The following is a 20,413-nucleotide window of genomic DNA, read 5'->3' on the forward strand; positions in this document are numbered from 1 at the left end:
ATATAGAAACATTTTCATATAACTATGCTTTAACAATTATTTAACCTAATCCCATGCCACCGCTTCCTAGTCACGCTTTCTAAATAAACAACAATATTTTCACAACTCAATAAAATATTAAATAATCACTGATCTCAAATAATCATAATCAAATATTCTAAATTAATAAAAATCAATAATTTTGTCGTGGACAAAAAATGCAGGACTGGCGACAGCAGCCCAATTAGATAATATTATAAAATAAAATATAAAAACCCTAAAATAAAAATAATAAAAAAATCAAAAATTCCACGTCCGACCCACGCTTGTACGCAACAACGTGTCTCTTATTTTGATCTAGAATACAACATATTCAAAGCTCATCAAAATCGGAGTGTAACACTTGAGTAGGTTTGCTTGTCAGAAACAAATTTTAGAAAAAGATTAATTTCAGAAATGATACTGATACGTCCCGACCGAGCGCGGTCGCCGTTGGGCAGAATACGCGCGTTTCGGCGAAACTGGCTGTTTCGAAGTCTAAGCTTCGGGGGCTCCACAGCCCAGGAGCGGATCGCGTAGCCGGATTTACCGGCGGACAGGCCCGATTCTCCGCGACCGATGGCCTAGAAAGGGAGGTTTTATAACCTTAAAGGGTGTGCCGCGAGAGCGCAAGTACGGTGGCGTCAGAGTCGTTCCAGGGACTATCTCCTTCTTGGATTAAATACGTTATGAATTCTTCTAACTCGTGGGGGCAACGGTCACAATCGAGAGGGTGGCGGCGGACAGCTACAGGCGCGTAGCAAGAATCGCACTTTTGCGGATTATATAAATGGCCGAGATGGACATAGTGGGTAATTACCCCGAGGTAATCTCCCTTTTTGGTGCTCGAGTGCTTGCTTTTATACTCGAGGCATAATACCGTTGATTCGTCGTCGTTGCGAAAATACAGAGAGGTTACGCACCGGGCACTGCGTAACCATGTACCAAACGTGCGATTCACTTCGTGTTGGGCATGGACCGAGAAAATGGCAATGCGCGGCGGTGGGTACATGCTCTAATTTATCATATGTGACTATTATTCTTCGGGGCATGAACACGGGCACGTTTTTTCTATCTCTAGAACAGTGGGCTCGATGTTAAGATACGGCTTGTCTTCTGAATCGTATAAATGACGCGCGAGATCGTTTAGTGCTTCGTAGCACTCGACGCAGTCAACCGCGGTCTCCAGAAATGAGATTAAACTATTGCAGGACGAGCACCGTATGGCTTCTTCGTCCCCGCCGACAATTAAATGGTGACGCGTGATTGAGTTGTAATATACGCGGTCGCGAGGGGATAAGTTATTTTGGCACCTGTCGCAAATGATAGTGTGATTAATTTGGTGCTGATGGAAGGTGGCTAGGCTACACAACGCGGAGTTAAGCCAATTGAAATATGGGGCTCGGGTTGAGAAATACGTGTTATGTGACATGTCTTATTGGGCGTTGCGACTTAACTTTTAGAATGGCGGTTGCTTCTGAAACTGTTGCCTATGCCTTGGTGGCCGCACCGATCAGGTGATGATCGTCCTCGTCCTTCCTGGTTGCTCGGTTGTCTTCGGGTCTCGACCGTAACACTTCTGCTTGTGCACTATATTAGCGATATTGCGTGCATGAAGATAAGAGGAAGTAGGGATGGAAATTGAGCAAAGCGTTTAAGCGTGTAAATTACAATTTATTGCCATAAGCGTAAGGAAGAAAGCAACACAACTTATTCAAGCTACAACTACGTTATACTAGAATTAGAATTCGCTCGTCTAATTTCTTAAAGTTATGATTTTTAACATTAATACAAGCGTTTCTATTATCTATCAAAGCTTTTTAAGTTCTTCATTTTTTGTCTCCAATTTTTGTTTCTAAAACAGGTATCCCCCCCCCCGCATCCCTCCGTGTGCGCGCGCGCGTGTGTGTGTGTGCGTATGTGTTTGTATCAATGTAGCATATTTATCCATTTATATGCTTTATTTCACACAATTACGAGCATTTGCTACTTAACACGTTAACTGCCATGCCGGTCCCTAGGGCCCAGCATTAGACTTTCCGTTGAGGTCTCGCCGGTCCGTACAGATCGGCGGCAGACTTTTCGTTCTTATTATCGCCGCGCGCGAGTCAGTCCTTGCGTACTTGTGAGACTGAACATTTAATTTAGGCGACATCGGTTTTTGTTTGGTCAATGGAAAAAAATATAACACTTAAAACATTAATGTAATTTATTAAAACAAAATTAACAAAAGTAAGGTTTGTCTATACATTCATTACAGAAGATTGTAACCTTTTGCGTTACATTTTTGGCTATCTTTAATACGAATTCAAAACAGTATTTATTGGGATTGGGAAAAGGCCCTCGAGTACAACTCATCGGCAAGTAAAGAGGAAAACAAACAAAAACAAGCCCTTAAGATCGGCTAAGTTACCTGACATCTCTTTCCACTCTGGCTCGCCTATCAGCGAGCAAATCAAAAGAACCTACTTGACGGCTAACTGTAGCGTGAACGGAACGGCACGTAAAACTGGCGTGGCAGTTAACATGTTAAAAGTATGATTACACGTATACCGTTGCGATTACAAAAATTATGCATAAAGACTTTGTTATAGACAATTTCAAGAGCTTTATTTTTTATTTAACACATTTTTTTACAAGATAAATATTTTCTGAAATAATTCAGAAGTTTTTTTTTCTTTAAGTATATCTCGAAAACTGTACGAAAGCGTCGATTAATTTATAAGGAAAAATTATCCAGGACCTTTTCCTTAATAACATATATCAAGATCGAAGTCATCAGAAGCTGCTCCCCTTTTATAAACTTTTACGGACATATATGTAAATAATATATATCCATTTAAATACAAATATATTTACACGAGTCGGTAAGTAACAGAGATAGGAAAAGACCAAGAGAAAGAGAAATAAGCAAGCAAGAAAACAAAGAATAGGAACAGGGGAGATTGGTGACATATCTTTTCTTCCTTTCCTGCTAAGGCTGTCGCATTAGTTAGTGTCCCATTAATATTAACAATCAATAATTTTGATATTGGGTTGCAGTATTTGCCCCTTTCCCTTCGTCATCAAGTTTTGTGCAAAAGAACTCAGCGGGAAGACTTCCGCTTAATCTTCCATTAGACCTTACAGGAAGAAACAAAAAAAAATTCACGGAGTTGTAGTCTCAGTGGCTACTTAAATTATCATGCATTTCGGCTTACTAACAATAACGCTACAAGCACCCATTGCATCGGAAATGCAAGTTTGCGGAATTTGGTAATCGCGCAAGTAGTCTAACAAGAGAACCTCTCGAAGTGTCACACCCCGATTTTAATGAAACTTTACACACATTTAGGTAACATAATTAAATGATTTTAGAAACTATCAATTGCGGCGCATATTCGGTTTCAAGGAGTGAAATCATCCCTTATGTGTATAGCGGTTTTCAGCTTTTTTTGTTATATCTCGGAAACTATTCGAGATATCAAAAAATGTTTTATACAAAAGATTTACAATAAAATTATCTCTATTCATTCACGTTAACAACATTTTTTAAAAATAATTATTTAAACAAATTTTTTTAAATAATTGTTTAAAAAATTATTCTAAAAAAACATTATTGACAAGAATAAATAGAGGTAATTTTATCGTGAAACTTTCGTATGAAACATTTTTTTATATTTTAAATGCTTTTTGAGATATAGCGGAAAAGCTAAAAATCGCTTTACACATGAGGACTGATTTCACCTCTTAAAACCTATATTGGCAGCAACTCATATTTTATAAAATTATCTAATTATGTATGTAAAGTTTTATTAAAATCAAGGTGTGATACTTCGTTTCTTGGCTAAAGCTTTTAGAACTTTTTAAGAAAAGTATTAATTATTACGAAAATGATAAAATGCTATTATTTCCACACCACCTGTCATGAGGTAGATTAACATGGAGCGAAATCGGCACGAATTCTGAATTTGAGTTATTTCTCCAAAACCTTTTGTAATACTGTTAAGTAGCGTACACGTACAGCGCACACGCATACATGCACGCACACACACACACACACATATCGTCGTACACGACAAAGCGTACCGACACATAATTATGAAAATTTCCGAACTCGCCGAATTGAAATGGATCGCGGTTGCCTTGGGACATCTTGCACGACACCGCGGCGTCGCGGCTTTGAAGACGCGGAACCGCGTGCCATCAGGAAACAATTATCCTGTCGAACGCGGGCTGAAATCGCAAAGTTCTTGAGCCGGAAACGGCGATAGCTGAAGCGATATCGGTGACTAGCATCGAAGCCTATTCTTTGGTCGACGATTGATCTAACCGCTTTACGCGGATTCGTCGCGGTCACAAAAATTAAGGATCTAAGCGGCCAATCCGGACAAGGGCGCGAATCGCCATCGCGAATCCGGACGAGCGCGCAAAGACCTCCGCGGGTATATATTCGGTGGACAAAACCCTCAGGGCCTCTTTTTGCCTGTCCCAGCAGCCCGAGTGCTAGAGTGCATAACCTTTTCGTAAATCGAAGAAGTATCGGACGAGTGCGCGAAGTCGTGCCCTTTCCCAAAGCAAACCAAGAGTCGAGACTCAGGGTAGCGGTTGCCAGGCGACGGTTCTTAGACCCAGGACCGTTACCCCTAGGCGCGTCGAGACTCTCGAGACACGCGTTAGCGTTTGAAAAGAGCGAGTTCGAAACCGCAAACTTGGCAAAATAAAACGCGCGTGAACGGTACATTGTACTTGAAATAAACTATCCAAACTACAGTGAGAAAAATTAAGTTCTTTTTCTCCTGCAAAACAAATACAATTACACCTCGTGTAATACAATTTAATTTACCTAGTTGCCGACATCTTACCACAAGATACTCAATAATTTCAAAATAATTCATAATCTTAAGTAGATAAAATTAAAATGTTTTGAAGAGGTCTCGACAAGAGTTACAAAAATATGTAATAAAAAGTGGGAGGTTTACATTTTATTATACAGAGTGTTTCATTTTATCTTTGACATTGAAATATCTTAAAATGTACAAAAAATATGGAACAATGTTTCAAACAAAAATTGTAGGGTTAAAAGGGACACATAAGAGGGTATTATTGGTTTGATTTTAAATGGCGTTGCCAAGGGTAGATCAATGCCACATTATTTTTTTTTAAATAGAACATTCTATTTTTGATTTCATAATCTAATAGCTAGTGTCAAGAGCTTTCCAAAACACTATAAGTAAGTTACTTTTTATTTGAGTACTTTTATTAAGTACTTTCCAAGTTATAAGTCTTGAAAATTATTATTGCATTATCTAAAACATATCACGCCGAAGTTGCCCAACAGTATTTACATTTTGTTTGTGTTCAAAGATATGTTGGAGAATAATCCAGCTCATGAAGATAAGATCGGTTAGTGATCCGGCCGACTAAAGCAAGATTGATTGGTGATCCGGCCAACTAAAACAAGATCGGTCAGTGATCTTCATTAGCTGGATAATTCTCCCATCCGTTTCTGAATACAAAAGAGATGTGAATTTGGCTGGGCAACCTCCGCATGGCACATTTTGGTTAATACAATAGTATTGTAATTTTCAAATTTTATAACTCGGAAAGTATTTAATAAAAAATAACTTATATTTTGAAAAGTTCTTGACACTAGCTTAGATTCTAGAATCAAAAACAGGATGTTTTATTTTAAAAAATTGATGTGACGTTGATTTGACTTTGGCGACGTCACTCAAGATCAAAGTAATGGTACCTCTTTATGTTCCCCTTCTACAATTTTTGTTTAAAACATTTTTTCAGTATTTTTTGTACATCAAGATATTTTGATGTCAAAATTAAAATGAGACCCTGTATAATCGTATGTAAATCTCCCATATATTTTTGTAACTCTTGTTGAGATCTTTTTAAAGCACTATAATTTTATCTACTTTGGATCAGTTGTTTCAAATTTATTAAATATCTTATGATAACAAATTGACGACTATGGATAAATCAAACACGAAAACTGTTCATTTTTTGCTTTAAGTTTTACATGTTTTGTTTAGCAGGTCATAAGTTATAACATATTAAAAAACTAACTAATTTTACCAGAATCTAATTTTATATAGAAATTGTGCGAGGTTCTTTTGTTCAAACTTTTGAAAAGCTGTATTTTGGAATAAATAATATTCAATTTGAATATAATTTATCCCAAGATACATTTTTCCAAGAGTTTGAACAAATTTGAATAATATTTGAATAATTTCAGCTTAAACAAAGATATTTAGAGCGATGTTGTTGTCTTCCTTCCAAAATAATTCTCTAAAAAAAGAATAGTATTTGACTTTCTGTATAAACTATCAGCTGTGTGTGCATGCGTATATGCGTGTGTACGTGCGTGTGTGCGTGCTACTGATAGTTTATAAAGAAAGTCAAATATTGTTATATGAGGTTGAAACTGTCAACAGTATATTATTAATGTTAGAATAAATTATTTTTTATTAATAATAATCAATTCAGTTCGCTTTGGTCTTTTATTACTTATTGTTCAAACATTTTTCTTCTTTTGGGAATTTATTGAAATATATTGTTTGAATTTCAACATGTAAGAGTATCAGCATTAAATGCAAGAAGAATTGAGAAAAGTCTGCTAATCCAGAATAATTCACATCATTTTCCAATACGACTGCTATAATTTTTGGAAGGTTTTTTGATGCAACATGAAATATTTAAAATATTGATTTTTAAAGTAAAATGGCAACACGACCGTATTAAATATCTTCGTTTAAACTGAAATTACTTAAATTATTATAAATATAATTTACCTCAAGATATAGTTTTATATGAGTTTGAACGACATTTGAATGAGGCGAAAATTGGCCCAAATTGCAATTTCTGCTTTACTGTTATTGAAGAAAGTACTCTTCTTAGCAAATGCTTAAAATCAAAAAAAAATTATTTACTTTATTAAATTTAATGAAGACACATGGCTGCAATGGATCTGTATATCCGTACGGAGGTTGTCCGCAAACACCAAGGCTTTCAACATCAAAGAAACAAGGTTTCATACTTGATACAATCGACGTTCCATCACTGCATTCCGCAGAAGTTTTATACTTCTCTTTACTTCTATTATATTCTAAAATGAAAATGTTTATTATTAAATCTTTTATGTTGTTATGTTGTACCCTGTACAACTACGATAATTACACGCATAGCAACAGGAAATTAAGATTCCTATTGCTATGCATACGCGTAGCGGACTCGAATTCCGCATACGCTAGAAATATCGAAAGACGCTGATGGTCTGTCTGGCTTCCGCAACACTATCGCGCTGCGCCAGCTAATGCTGAGTCGCTTTCCGGTATTCGGATTTCGGCTAAGCGTGGGAGCTGCATGCCGCAAGAAACACGATTGGCTGAATCAAACGACGAATTTCCGTATAAATATCGCGATAAAATCGGAAAGCGACGGAAGAGTTTGACAAGCAGCTGTCCGGTGTGTTACTCGCCGTGCGTGACTTACACGTCGAGCTTGTAACACAATCCGGAGATAACAGCCAACCTATATATACCGGGCCGTCCGGGAAGAGCAAGCAAACGAGCGACATATATAATCATACTACAAGTGTAACGAGGGCAATACTAAAGAAAATACATTATTTTAACGTTGGAACAAGCAAGTGTTTTATCTTCAACCACCGAGCGGCCCTTCCTACGAGTCCTAACTCCTAAGGCGCCGAAAAGATCCCGATATACCTACCGACATCCCCGGAGCCATCACCGGGACACAACATTAAAATTGGTGGCAGCGGTGGGATCACGCTCAAGAAGACGGTACATCCGCAAGTCGTGACGACGACAATCGAGCGGAAGCGCCGGGAAGCAGCACGCCCAACAACAGAGACAACACCTGCAAGACCACAACGGGAAGCAGAGGACCCAGAGTTACAGAAAACGTCAACAAGAACGAGGCATCAGGATCGCCGACCTATCTCAACAGAGCAACGTAAGCCGAGCCAGCTGAGGAGAGGCAGATAATCAGCACTCGACAACATGCGAGCGACCACGATGATTTTATTGTAAGTTAGAAAATTCTTTTGTAAATGCCCAGAAGGAAACGCGCTCCTGCAGGGACACTTAACGACGAAAAAACAAACGACGTTAGGTCAGACTCATCATCGTCCTCAATAGAAATCGCGGCAACCGCGTTAGAAGATATTCGCGACGCAATTAATAAAGTGTTAAACGAAACGGTGAGCGAGACAGACGACACAGACTTTGTTATAACAACTAGAGAATTCCCTGTAAAATTACACGATTTTAGTTTACTAAATATGGACGGACAACCTCGACACAACAGACCGACGCCACAACGGCACGCTCTCCCGTCGGAACGTCGAGGAAATTAACTGCCAATGTAGCAGAAAATGATACAACTCAACAATACGCCGAGCCCGAAGTAACGCCAACAACAACTTACGATTTGCCAATAACAGAAAATTTCCTAATGCATGAACTATTGCGAGAAATAAGGGAACTTCGGGTATCTTTCACGGGAACCGTACCCGAAGCCCGCGGTACCCCACCTAGGGACACGAACCAAGAAACAAGGAGTTTCCATAATCATGCCCGCGAACTTTCTTATGGCCGATCCGTGTACGATATCAGAAATCAGAGAGGATCAACGGTTAATTTCTTAACGTTAAAAGACGCTCGAAACATGATCCCAGATATAGACGGAACTTCCCGAGATCGCGTAAAAGAATTTATAAACGCTAGCTCATATGCTATGAAAAATATTCACCCAGCAGAAGAGCACTCACTGCTTGAGGCCATGATCTGCACGAAATTCAAGGGAAAGGCGATGACGGATTTCCAAACACGGGATATAAGAAGTTACGAACAAAAGAGAGCTAGAAAACGAATATTTAAGCAAACGAAGCACAGCGCATTTGCAAATCGAATTTAATTCACTAAAACAAAAAAGTGGAGAAAGCGCGCAAGACTTCGGACGCCGAGTAGATAAATTGGCAATGGATCTGTACGAATCAATGGAAGAGGGCAAGGAGCACACTCAAGAACAACAACGAGCCATTTTAGAAGGCATTAGAGAACAGGCCCTCCATAATTATCAAACCGGATTGCACGAGGATATCAAGCTCCTTGTACGCGCACAGCGATATCCGACGCTGGCTGAAACGATAACCGGCGCAACGGCCGAGGAAAAAATTAAAGGCTCAAGCAATCGCAATTCGAAGTTTTATCCAAGGAATAGATCAGAGTTCCAAAAACAGATCCCCTCGTTTAGAACACCGTAATGCAAAAAATGCGGGAAAACCGGGCACTACGGACAAGACTGCCGTAGTAGCCGATATGCAAACCGCTTCTCATTACCGAGACCGGAAAATCGCTCTCACATAAATACTTTTGAAAAATATTGCAATCATTGCAAGAAGAAAGGGCACACCCGCAAGGAATGTTGGTGGCTAAACAATCAAAGAGGCACCGCAACGAAAGAAACAAAAACTTATCAAAACGGTAAAAATAATAAAACAGAAAAAATACGAGCCATAAAAAACTCGGGCGCACAAAGCAGCGAAGAAGAAAAGAAGGAAGAGATAAATAAGATAACGTCGCGCAACGTCGCCGCGTATCGAGTGTCACACATGCGACACGCGCCAAGAGAAGATACCGGGCTGGATATGATATCACTGCCTGTACGAGAGGCCCAAAGAAATCATATTGCTTTCTTGTTCGACACAAGGGCAACAATCTCGATTATAAAATTGAAGACATTAAAAGATGAGACTATAATACAAGATGAAAAAATAAAACTAACTGGGAAATAAAACTAACTGGGATAACAGGCAATTCAATTACCACACTTGGGAAAACGTATCTACATATACATGTACAAGATGCAAAAATAAGCCACCCAGTATACGTAATCAAAGACAACGAACCTTTAGAGTACGATGGAATACTCGGGGCCGACTTTGTCAGGAAAAATAATGACATGCGATTATGGATCAAGAAAAGTGACCATTGGCAAAACAAGCTTTAACTTATTTCCATATCGAAGGATAATACTAAAATCACGAAGCGAAACTATCGTACAAGTATCAACAAATCAAAATAAAATTCGTATAATCAAATCAGAAGAATTAAAAGCAGGAGTCTATATCGGATGCTGCTTGGTAGAACCAAATGAGTTCACGTGCCCAGCGAGTATATTAAATACTACGGAAGAGGAAATAGATATCCAAGCACCACAGGTAAAAATCGAGGAATTAATATGTGAAGATACTCTCGAAAAACCAATAAATAAAATCGAGAAGAAAAACGCACCAAAAATTTCAAGAAAAGAGCAAATAAATAACCTCTTGAGAATAAGCCATTTAAATGAAGAAGAGAAGAAAACTCTCTTAAATATTTGCGAAGAATTTAGCGATATTTTCCACTTAGAAGGAGAACGGCTAACGTGCACCTCAAAGGTTTCGCACGAAATAAAAACACGCGCGGACACAGCAAGTGTAAATGTCAGACCGTATCGATTACCCGAGAAACATAAAATCGAGATAAATAAGCAAATAAAAAACATGCTAGACCAAAAAATAATACAGCCGAGCACAAGTCAATGGAATGCGCCATTACTCGTAGTCCCCAAAAAATTAGATGCGTCAGGCAAACCAAAATTACGCATCGTAGTCGACTTTCGAAAACTAAACGATTTAACAATTGGAGATTCGTTTCCAATACCTAACATCACTGACATCTTGGACCAGCTAGGCAATGCGAAATATTTCTCAACACTAGATTTGGCGTCGGAATATCATCAAATCCCAATGTCTAAAAATGATAAACAAAAAACAGCATTCTCAACAGCGCACGGACATTACGAATTTAATCGAATGCCGTTCGGATTGAAGAATGCGCCTGCAACCTTCCAACGCCTAATGAATAGTATTTTAACAGGATTACAATGACTAAAATGTCTAGTACATCTCGATTACATCGTAATATACGGTTCGAGTTTAGAAGAACACAACAAACAAAAAATTGAAGTATTTAAACGACTACGGAAGAGTAATCTAAAATTACAACCTGACAAATGTGAATTTCTAAGAAAGGAAGTGATATACTTGGGACACATTATAACAGAAAAGGGGATCTCACCAGATCCATCCAAGCTCGAAGCTGTAAGCAAATTTCCGACTCCTCGTCGAGTAAAGGAAATTCAAGCATTTATAGGGTTAGCAGGATATTATAAAAAATTTATAGAAAATTTTTCAAAGATCGCCAAACCGCTCACAAAATTAATGAAAAAAAGAGAAAAATTTGAGTGGACGAACGATCAACAGAATGCGTTTGATGCATTAAAAAATAAATTAATAACGGCGCCCGAAGTATCCAGACTTCAACGCAGAGTTTATCGTCACGACGGACGCATCACATTACGCCATTGGAGCCGTACTCTCGCAAGGGATCATAGGCCAGGATCAGCCGATCGCATATGCAAGCCGAGTGTTAACAAAAGCCGAACAGAACTACAATATGACCGAAAAGGAACTATTGGCCATAATCTGGACGGTTAAACATTTCCGGCCATATGTATACGGTACAAAATTTAAAATTATCACGGATCACAAGCACTGATATGGCTATTCAATGTAAACGATCCAGGTTCTCGACTAATCAGATGGCGACTTAAATTAGAAGAATACGATTACGAAATAATTCACAAAACTGGTAAAATAAATAAGAACGCCGATGCCTTGAGTCGAAATCCGATCCGAACGGACGAGCATATAAACGCGATAAAAGATGACGACGACAAGAAAGGAGAAGACGAAGAAGATGAAGAAGGACAAGTAAATTATTCCGAAGATGAAAAGGAGAAAATATTATATGAATACCACGATGCCCCCCTCGGAGGACATCAGGGAGTAAAAAGAACTCTTGAGAGAATTAAATTAAAACATCAATGGCACGGAATGAAAAAATATATAGAGACGTATATCGCAAAATGCGAATATTGCCAAAAAAATAAATTAAGGCAAAAAACTAAAATGCCGTTAATAATAACGGATACGGCTAAAAAGCCATTCGAGAAATGTGCGTTGGATATAGTAGGACCATTAACGGTTACTACATCCGGATATAAATACGCACTAACATTTCAAGACTACTTAACAAATTTCAGCAAGGCAATTGCACTAATAAACCAAGAGGCAAATACCATAGCAAAAGAGTTCGTAACAAAAATCGTGCTTGAACACGGAATACCCGAAAAAGTTCTAACAGACCAGGGTACAAATTTTACAAGTGAAATTTTTAAGAACACATGTAAAATTCTAAAAATCGAGAAAATTCAGACGACCGCTTACCACCCAAAAACGAATGGAGCATTAGAGCGATCGCACAGAACCTTAGCAGAATATCTAAGGCATTATATTAATGAAGATCAAACAAATTGGGACGAGTGGTTACCGTACGCAATGTTCACATACAACACCACGCCCCACACAGCTACAGGCTTCACGCCATTCGAATTATTAATGGGTATCAGGCAACCATGCCCACGGCGTTAACAAAACCGCCGAAACAAGAATATACATACGATGATTATGCACAAGAAGTGCGAGAACGAATAAGAGCCACAAATCAAGTGGCAAGAGAAAAATTAAAAGAAGAAAAACAAAAAGCAAAGCTCCAATTTGACAAAAAAACCAATGAAGAAAATTTTTGAATAGGAGATCAAGTACTACTATTTGATGAAACCCTACGACGAGGAAGATCGAAAAAACTTGACTCGAAATGGACAGGACCGTACACTGTGATCAAGAAACACAGTGACTTAAATCTCACGATAAAGAAAGGCCGAAAGGAAATACGCGTACACGCAGATTAAAATTATTTATAAATCATTAACGCGACGCGAGCAACAAAAATAAAATAGATACGGAACAATAGTAATAATAATAATAATAATAATAATAATAACAATAATAATAATAATACGGAAAAGGGGGAAAATTATATACACAACTATATACATATATACAAAAGAGAGAATAAACTAAAGGGCAAGATAAAATTTATAAACTTACCATAAAAAATCATAATCCAAAAAATCCAAGTGAGATAATCCCAAAGAAACGAACAGGATAGTCAGTAAACACTAAACTACATTACAATTAAACTACACTAAAAAACTACAACTACACTAACACTATAACTACGAGGTGTGTTCAAAAAGTATCGCGAATTTTGTGTTTTTTCAAAAATTATTTATTTATTCATGAATATCTATTTTGTCCCCTTCAAAGTAATCCCCATGAGATATTATACACTTGTGCCAACGGTTTTTCCAATCTTCGAAGCACTTCAAAAAATCATTTTTTTTTATCTTGTTCAGCTCCTCCTTCGATGCCGTCTTTATCTCGTCAAGCGTAGCGTAACGTCGTCCTTTCATGGGCCTCTTCAGTTTAGGGAACAAGAAAAAGTCACAGGGGGCCAGATCTGGGGAATACGGTGGCTGCGGCATCATTAGTGTGTTGTTTTTGGCCAAAAAGTCGCGCACAAGCAACGATGTGTGAGCAGGGGCGTTATCGTGGTGCAAAAGCCAATTTTTGTTCTTCCACAAATCCGGGCGTTTCTGGCGGATTGCTTCGCGCAAATTGCGCATAACTTGCAGGTAATATTCCTTATTGACCGTTCTACCCTGTGGCAAGAACTCATGATGCACCACGCCCCTGCAATCGAAGAAAACTGTCAGCAAAACTTTCACATTCGACCGAACTTGGCGCGCTTTTTTCGGTCTTGGTTCGTGCGGCAGCTTCCATTGAGATGATTGAGCTTTGGTTTCCACGTCATAACCATAAACCCACGATTCGTCACCAGTTATGACCCTCTGGAGCAAATTTGGGTCGTCGCGGACAGAGTCTAACATCTCATTAGCAATGTTCATGCGATGCTGTTTTTGGTCGCAATTGAGCAATTTTGGTACGAATTTCGCGGCGACCCGTCTCATGCCCAAATCATTGATAAAAATCGAATGGCACGAGCCAATCGATATGTTTAGGTCCTCAGCAACTTCTCTAACGGTGATTCGACGATTGGCCAATACCATTTTCTCCACTTCATTAATTTTTTCGTCTGTTGTTGAAGTGCTCGGGCGTCCGGCACGCTCTTCGTCGTTCACATCTTCTCGGCCTTCTGAGAACATTTTGTACCACCGATAAACGTTGCTTCGGTCCAAGGTAGCTTCTCCGTATGCCACAGTCAACATTCGGAATGCATCCGCGCACTTAATTTCGTTTTTCACACAAAATTTGATACAGGTTCTTTGATCCATTTTTTTGAATAGGTAAAAATCGAAGACGATCCAAAACACGTGCAAGCAAAGCAGCTGTCAACAATTAAGTGAACATTCAAAATGGCCGAGCTTGTCGGCATAAGTGAGAGACATGAGTACCAACATAACGCCACAAAAAGATCGAAATTCGAATATACGTAACCCGCGAAAATTCAAAATTCGCGATACTTTTTGAACACACCTCGTATTTAACTGTAGTAAGACTGGCGGAGTCTTCGGCGGAGTAGGCGGTACTCCCCCCCCCCTCCTCCTCATCCACTGCGTTTTCATTAAACACAAAAAGTGGAGGAAAATCAGGGTCCATTAATAAATTGATCAAGTTGCCCGCTCCTTCGTCATCAGAAACCTCGATTTCATCAAGCGCGGCCTGAAGCGGATCATTTGCATCTTCGATCTCGTCATCGGAGAGGGGATCCCCATCGATAAAAACAATATCGTCATCTGCAGCAGCGAGAGGAACCATCTCATCAGCCACAAAATGCATCTCAAGCAACTGAGGATTAACATCCAGCTCATCACCAAAATCCCCTGTGGCCGCCGATTCGTCCACCTCCGGGAAATGGGGCACTAAGAATAACATATTCAAACAGCGTTACACAGCGACAAACAGTCGAGAAGAGACTGAGAAGAAATAAAGAATAAAGGTCACAGAGAGAAAAAGATAATCAGAAGCTGAACCAGCAGAATAAAAATTATCAGAAGAAAACGACACCAGGTAAAAGAACCTGATAGTCGAAGAGAGAGGGCACAGAGACTTCAAAGAAACTCACCACAACCTCTCCAGGACCTGCCAGAAGGAGCACCTCCAAAATCGAAATCGTCTAACAAAATTGTCTCTGCAGAATGTAGAGAACAATTATCATCAGACGACCTATCGTCATCTGAGAGTACCTCCGGCCCAGGCTCCGGAAGCACGCCAGGAACCTCGTCAAATTCAAAAGGCTCCTCATAACAATCATACACTATATCGGGAAGAGCAAACCGATCCCATATATTAATAGGACATTCCTCTCTAACGACTGAAATTGCTTCAATATACGGGAGACGAGACATTTTCCCAGACACTCGACAAAAGCGACGAGAAGGCTGATAAATCGAGTAAAACATAAAGACGGCACAACCAGTGCCAAGAAAAGGATCCGTGGAATAAAATACGATAATATGTAACCGGATGATTACAGGTTATATACCATATAGACCAGCATACAGGGATCGAAACAAAACCCCACCTTATCAGAAGAAGTAAGAGAATCAACGAGCAACGAGCCGTACGAAGTAGAAGAATTTACTCACCATCCAGGAATATATTATAAAAAATTAGGAGAATTACACCCATTAGAATCAACATGGAAAATAGTTATAGAAATAGAATTTACCACACTAATAAAACGACAAGAGCAATTACACGATTACATGCAAAAAACAAAAAACATGTGCCAACTACTCGCATTCGCGCACAAAGAAACATGCCTCTACGAAATAGCAAAAAGAGATTTCGAAGAAATAAATAAAAATATGAAAAAAATAAAATTAATGTATCAATCATCACGGATAGAAAAAAGAGGTATAATTGATGGAATAGGAACCATCGCGAAATCTCTGTTCGGCACAATGGACGCAAATGACGAAAAACTAATTAATGAACAATTAACTTTACTACAAAACGAACAGCAGACGATACAACACGCGACGAAAAACCAAATTAAGATACTACAAGAGACAATAGCCCACATAGATAAAACCGAGGAAACAATACAAAAAAATGAAGACCTTCTCGGAAATGTGACGAAAAATTTAAGACAACAACTAAAATTCAATGACAGACAAAACAACATACACAAACACTTTCTAGTAATTAACGCGATATTAGGAAATTTAAAACGTGACACAAAAGACATAGCAGACTATTTAGTATTAATAAAACAAGGGATACTACACCCACAATTAACGCCAGTAACAAGTATAATAGATAGTCTAAAGGAAGCAAACTTGCAATTACCGGAAGGACTTTATTTCCCATTTCGGATTAACATAAATAAATGGTTTGAAATCGAAAAAATAACTACAATAAACTCATACTATAATAACGGTAAAATATTTACGATATTAAAATTTCCGTTAATCTCACACACAGAATATAGCATACTTAACGTAATTGCATTACCTATACCAAGAAATGAAAACCAATATGCTATCATTAAAATCAAAAATCCGGTAATAGCAATCAGTACAGAAAAACGCTCATATATTACACTCTTGCAAAACAAATTAAATACATGTAAAAATATAGATAGAAAATACTTATGCAAAGAAAACTTTTCAATACAACGCATAAACACAAGTCCAACATGCGAGACAGAGATATACGTAGAAAATAAAGTACAAAGGGACAATTGCGAAATAAGATACATAACTTCTAATAACACAATTTGGATACCACTAGGTAATCCGCATTCGTGGTTATACTCGACAACAAGAAAACAATCAATAATCATCCAATGTGAAAACCACGGAAAAATAAAGAAAACGATTCAAAATACAGGTAAAATCACATTAAAAGTAATTGCAAATTAATAACACAAGAGGTAACACTACAATCACCTAAAATATTAAACGAGACAAAAATTGAGGCATGCATGCCAGATTACAATATTTCATTACCAAAAGAAATAATACAAGAAAAAATGAATATGTCTCAAATAAAAATAGAAAGAATAGTGCAAGACCATCCAAAATTAAAAAATTTAGAAACTAAGTTAAAAGAATTAAATGAGGGTCTTGACACTTCATATTTTCAATCAAAAAACTTTATTTACCCTATGGCAACAAGCGACGTTACCATGTTGATAATCGTAGCAGTTGCAATAGGGATAATACTATGTACTGTAAAAAGGAAACGGAGCAAAAAGAGAGAAACGTTAGAATACGAAGGCAAGCATTATAATACTTTACCTAGATCAATTTTAAAACGCACACAAAGCACGCGTTTCTAAATACTCAATAAACTAAAAATATTAATATAAATAAGAGATAATAATATTAATATAAATAAATAAGGTAGAAAACTACGTGCCAACGTTTTCTTTCCCGGCGAGGGAGGGGTGTTAAAAACGAAAAACTCCTTTTTCTCGTTTTTCTTTCCCGGCGGGGGAAGAGTGTTGTACCCTGTACAACTACGATAATTACACGCATAGCAACAGGAAATTAAGATTCCTATTGCTATGCATACGCGTAGCGGACTCGAATTCCGCATACGCTAGAAATATCGAAAGACGCTGATGGTCTGTCGGGCTTCCGGTCCGCAACACCATCGCGCTGCGCCAACTAATGCTGAGTCGCTGTCCGGTATTCGGATTTCGGCTAAGCGTGGGAGCTACATGCCGCAAGGAACACGATTGGCTGAACCAAACGACGAATTTCCGTATAAATATCGCGATAAAATCGGAAAGCGACGGAAGAGTTTGACAAGCAGCTGTCCGGTGTGTTACTCGCCGTGACTTACACGTCGAGCTAACACAATCCGGAGATAACAGCCGACCTATATATACCGGGCCGTCCGGGAAGAGCAAGCAAACGAGCGACATATATAATCATACTACAAGTGTAATGAGGGCAATACTAAAGAAAATACATTATTTTAACGTTGGAACAAGCAAGTGTTTTATCTTCAACCACCGAGCGGCCCTTCCTACGAGTCCTAACTCCTAACGCCGAAAAGATCCCGATATACCTACCGACGTTCCCGGAGCCATCACCGGGACACAACAGTTATTATTATTAAAACACAATATTTTAACATGAAAATCTTTCATTGAATTGATCTTTGATATTTAAATGCAATTATATTCTGCTAAATTTATCACTTTTTGTAAATAAAAATCGCTGTATATATGTATGTATATTATTATGTTTCGATAATTAATATGATTTTGGACATGAATAGTTTATGAAAAACGCTTCTTTTTTAACTGATTTAATGGAAGAACTACCATCAAAAGATTCCATAGTATTTTAAAAAATTAGCAGAGGTTTAACATCAAAATATATTAGATCACCATATTGGTCTGATTCTGTAAAACTACTGATAAGAACTAAATACCGTTAAAAAATTTTTTGCTGTTTATTAAAATAATCATATTTCAATGAAATCTTGCATTAAAAAAATAAAAAGGAAAATCTTAATGCAAAATAAATTAAATGATATGCAGTGTAGGCCAGCGGCGGAGCGACTGGCCTCCGAGATGCGTCGCGTCGCGGGGGGGGGGCGGACGTGCGGATCTCTTGCCCTCTGCGAAGGGTAGGGATCCGCATCTCCGAGTTTGACGATTCAGTGACCCCGGAGGATGTGGCCACGGCGGTCGCTGACTCCGGGGACTGCTTCGTGGCGGACCTCAAGGTGGGTCGGGTAGTCGGGGGCTGGGCTCTGTGATAGTGCAGTGCCCGGTCGCCGCCGCTGCGAAAATCACCCGGGCGGGAAGTCTGACCCTGAGCTGGGTGGCGGCTCGCGTGGAGGTGCTCAAGGCGCCTCCGCAGCGATGTTTCCGGTGCTTTGCCCAGGGACATACGCAGCACCGGTGCCCTGGCGATGTCAACAGGGCCCGGTGCTGCTTCAATTGCGGGGGGAGGGGCACACCCAGGCAGAATGCGCGAATAGGCCGTTCTGCCCGGAGTGTGCCTCCAAATGTAAAGCGCATAATTACCGCCTCGGCGGTGAGAAATGCGAGCGGGTTCCCCCGGCTGCTCGACCGGGGAAGAGGGCTCCCCCTCCTCCGCAGCAAGAGGAGGGCGGAGACCCAGAAGAAGATCGGCCGGTGACCCCTCTGCCTAACACCCCGCCTGGCGCTCAGGCCGTGGACGGTGGTGTGTCGGGGGGGCCAGTGGCCGATATAGACATGGAGGAGACCCCTCCCGTGGCGGAGGCCTCTGTCGATGAGGCCCTCATCACGGTGGTGATAGAGATATCGTCGGAGTCGTCCGGAGCCTCTGGGCTCCAGACGAGTCCGCCGACCAAAAAGAGGTGCGAGGCACTCGACAGCCCGAGTGCCTCGAACCTCCCCCAGGTGAAGGTGGTGCTCGAGCCCCTCCCTCTCCCGCAACGGAAAAAGCGAGTGGGACGAGACTCGAGCACCCCTCTCAAGAAGGCGTTGAGACCCCGAGCGGAGAAGGCGTTGACGCCTTCTCCCCCGGGGTCGCCTATTCTCGGAGGAGATAGGGCCGCGGAGTGATCCCCCTGGGGGGAGGGCCATCCCGCGATCCTGGGCCTCGTTTCCGGCTGCCCCTGCGCTCGGGGATGCCCAGAAGACGAGGACCCTGGTTGTTGGGCCGCCCGACGAGTAGGGGTCTTCGCTCATCCGGTGAGCCGGCCACACGAGGATAGGAGGTAGGCCCAGTCGGTCCCTCGGGACCACTGGACCTTGGGTAGTGGGTTGGCGCGGAATGGGTAAGTTCGGCGCTTGCCTACTGCCCTAAAGGAGCGCGGGGGGGGCGTGCGGTGTTTTTCACGGCGCTACCCCGGGGTGGACAAGGTGGCAGCTGACGTATCTCGGCTGCCGCCCTGGCACGTCCTCTCCCAATCTGACGAACTGGCGCGTCGGGGGGCTCACGCTCCGACACCGGGGGAAGGCTACTGATGGAATGGCGTATTGCCGGCCGGGGCCTTCCTTCATCTGGGGCGAGGTAGCTCGGTAAGGTTTTTAGTTGGTAAGCGGGTTAGGACGAGCCTGGTTGCTGAAATTACGTGGCCGAATTAGCACCGTCCTGACTCGAGTCCAACACTACCATGGTCTAGCCAACCTGGTGTGCTATGAGCATTTCCCTCATCGTATAAAAAAAAAAAAAAAAAAAATTATATGCAGTGACCAATCTTATATTAATCAAAACAAATATATTAAGACTCGAGATTTAAACAATTAAAAATAAGTACAAAGGCTAATGAAAATCAACGCGATTAACAATGCGCATAAGACATCAAAAATACACAAAAATTCTTTGTTTATTCAATACAAGTTTGAACGTTTCAACTCTTCTTTGAACTCATCATCAGTTTAATAATAAG

At 40.1% G+C, this 20,413-nt stretch overlaps 1 protein-coding gene across 1 annotated transcript in view; it reads right to left on the minus strand.

Moving 5' to 3' along the window:
- The window catches only part of LOC105200444 (sodium/potassium-transporting ATPase subunit beta-1), a 223,991-nt gene that overhangs the window by 121,424 nt on the left and 82,154 nt on the right, over positions 1-20,413 (minus strand). The window contains exon 4 of the mRNA XM_039447782.1: positions 6,942-7,117. Coding sequence (XP_039303716.1) covers positions 6,942-7,117 — 176 coding nt within the window. The remainder of the gene's footprint in view (positions 1-6,941; positions 7,118-20,413) is intronic.

Source organism: Solenopsis invicta, chromosome 4 (genome assembly GCF_016802725.1).
Source record: "Solenopsis invicta isolate M01_SB chromosome 4, UNIL_Sinv_3.0, whole genome shotgun sequence".
Classification (NCBI taxonomy): domain Eukaryota; kingdom Metazoa; phylum Arthropoda; class Insecta; order Hymenoptera; family Formicidae; genus Solenopsis; species Solenopsis invicta.